This window comes from Miscanthus floridulus, chromosome 6 (genome assembly GCF_019320115.1).
Source record: "Miscanthus floridulus cultivar M001 chromosome 6, ASM1932011v1, whole genome shotgun sequence".
In the NCBI taxonomy this organism is placed as follows: Eukaryota; Viridiplantae; Streptophyta; class Magnoliopsida; order Poales; family Poaceae; genus Miscanthus; species Miscanthus floridulus.
In genome coordinates this window covers 99347120-99349975 of record NC_089585.1, presented here as the reverse complement: position 1 = coordinate 99349975, position 2856 = coordinate 99347120, and the positions used below count along the sequence as shown (strand labels likewise).

The 2856-nt window shown below is 55.8% G+C and overlaps 1 protein-coding gene across 1 annotated transcript; it reads left to right on the top strand.

Moving 5' to 3' along the window:
- The first annotated feature begins 424 nt into the window (after positions 1-424).
- LOC136458761 (AP2/ERF and B3 domain-containing protein Os01g0693400-like) lies at positions 425-1999 on the top strand. The gene has a single exon (XM_066458693.1). It carries the CDS (start codon positions 490-492, stop codon positions 1714-1716), a length of 1227 nt encoding a protein of 408 aa, XP_066314790.1. The 5' UTR covers positions 425-489; the 3' UTR covers positions 1717-1999.
- Positions 2000-2856: the final 857 nt, after the last annotated feature.

Below are 2856 nucleotides of genomic sequence, written 5' to 3'. Positions count from 1 at the left end.
CTGGTACGGTTTGTACTTGGGCCCGTTGATTTAAAGAAATTCTAGAGGAATTTAAATAAATTTATAAGAAAAAAATACTATTTTGAATAAAAAAACGGATTAAATCGAATTTAAAGACACACGAACGCAGTCTTATTTTGCAGCCAACCCAACGCAGCAGCATCTCAAGAACCGGAAATATCACAACAAAACAAGCCCAAAACACGGCCGCGAAGGCGCAAACCATTTGCACACCGCACACGCAGACATGGTGTAGCGGTATGGCTATACGGCCTACGCCATGGCCCATGGCAGTCCCCAGAAAAGAACTACTCCTACGCCGCGCTCTCTCCAGTCTCCAGTGAGTTTCCACCCACCCACCGAGGCTATATATCCCCCGGCGCCCTCCCTCCCCTCCTACTATCCTACAACACTACTACAAACATCTTCCGCAACAGAAGCATACATACGCGGTGCCCAGCTATAGCTAGCTAGCAGTGGTGCATTGGAATGGACAGCGCCAGCAGCCTCGTGGACGACACCACCAGCGGCGGCGGCGGCGGCGGCGGCGGGTCCACGGACAAGCTAAGGGCTTTGGCCGTCGCCGCCGCCGCCTCGGGCCCGCCGCTGGAGCGCATGGGCAGCGGCGCCAGCGCGGTCGTGGACGCGGCCGAGCCGGGCGCCGAGGCGGACTCCGGCGGCTCCGCCGGTGGCGCCGCCGCCGCCGCGGTGGTGGGCGTGGGCGGGAAGCTGCCGTCGTCCAGGTACAAGGGCGTGGTGCCGCAGCCCAACGGGCGGTGGGGCGCGCAGATCTACGAGCGCCACCAGCGCGTGTGGCTCGGCACCTTCGCGGGCGAGGCCGACGCGGCGCGCGCCTACGACGTCGCGGCGCAGCGGTTCCGGGGCCGCGACGCCATCACCAACTTCCGCCCGCTCGCGGACGCCGACCCGGACGCCGCCGCCGAGCTCCGGTTCCTCGCGTCCCGCTCCAAGGCCGAGGTCGTCGACATGCTCCGCAAGCACACCTACTTCGACGAGCTCGCGCAGAACAAGCGCGCCTTCGCCGCCGCCGCAGCGTCCGCGGCCGCCCCCACCGCCTCGTCGCCAGCCAACAACAACAGCAACCATTCCTCCCTCGCGTCGCCCTCCCCCGCGACGGCGCGGGAGCACCTCTTCGACAAGACGGTGACCCCCAGCGACGTGGGCAAGCTGAACCGGCTGGTGATCCCGAAGCAGCACGCCGAGAAGCACTTCCCGCTGCAGCTCCTGTCCGCCGGCGGCGAGAGCAAGGGCGTGCTCCTCAACCTGGAGGACGCCGCGGGCAAGGCGTGGCGGTTCCGCTACTCCTACTGGAACAGCAGCCAGAGCTACGTGCTCACCAAGGGCTGGAGCCGCTTCGTCAAGGAGAAGGGCCTCCAGGCCGGCGACGTCGTCGGCTTCTACCGCTCGTCCGCGGCCGGCGCCGGCGCCGACAGCAAGCTCTTCATCGACTGCAAGCTGCGGCCCAACAGCGTCGTCACCGCCTCGACGACAGGCCCCGTGGGGTCGTCGCCGGCTCCGGCGCCGGTGGCGACGAAGGCCGTGCGTCTCTTCGGCGTCGACCTGCTGACGACGCCGGCCACCGCCGTGGCGGCGCCAGCGGAGGCCATGGCCGCCGGGTGCAAGAGAGCCCGGGACTTGGCTTCGCCCCCGCAGGCGGCGTTCAAGAAGCAGCTCGTGGAGCTGGCACTAGTGTAGACTAATGCTACGGACGGAGCGATCGATCTTTCTCTTTCCCTAGTTAGCAGCTAGTCGTTTTTTGCTCGATCGCTCAACTCAGACGGTAGCATCACCACCGAGCTGAATTGAGTCCCTTCTCGGCATCTCACTTAGTTCGTTCGTTTGTTTATTTCCCATTTCGTCATCCTCTTGCTTTGCTTTGATGTAAATCTTCTCATCGATCAAGTGTATACTACTAATGGAAAAAAAATAGCCCTAGAAGGCTAGATGATGATCATCTGACACAGAAGAAGAAACATTCTAAACATCATGGATAACCGTGCAATTGCTCGTGCATCAGATCGAGAGATATTACTACATTTCGAATTTCCAGGTTCCAATTAGCCCCTACCATCTACTCCGTACATCTACAGATGGCGGCTGTATCTGTATGGAGTACAACTGGTATCTTCATATGTACGGTACTCTACTTCTCCTACGGAGTACTATGTACCACTGGTATGAGTGTATATGTAGGGATAAGAACTGGTATCGCATCATTTCTACATTATCCGATCGAATTCGTATTTTTAGATAAATTTGAATTTGGTTCGAAATTCGAAACAGCAAATTCGAAATCAAAACAAAAACGGTTTAGACATTTTTCTGACCGTTTTCTACTTTTCTATTTTTAATTCGGAATATCCCAAATTCGAAATTCGGTTTAAACCAAATTTGGCCCACTAGAAGTCCAACTGCTATTTTATAGACTCTACGTGGGTGTGGTGCGATGGTGTTGCTGGGCGTGTTTGCTTTACTGCTGGTCGGGGGTCGTTGTGATGGTTTGGAAGTGTGGTTAGGGGTGTGGAAAAGGTATTATGTGTGGGTGGGCTAGGGTTGTATTCTCATGGTTCGGTGATTCAGAGCGGGGCTTCGGGGTGTGTGGGGGTGTTTGAGGTTTTTTCATTTGAGGTCTTTAAGATATTAAAAAATTAAATAAAGTTTTCAAGTATTTAATCGCGTACAGAGCGTTTGTTGCCTTAGAAAAATCATATCTTCCCTACATAGCGTCGAATAGAGATACGTTTGTGGCAGAAGCTTTGGTAAGACTTGTTAATTATTATTCACTTGTTAATTGTTATGCACTTGGCCCAAAGGTAATAGTTTGTTATGGATGTT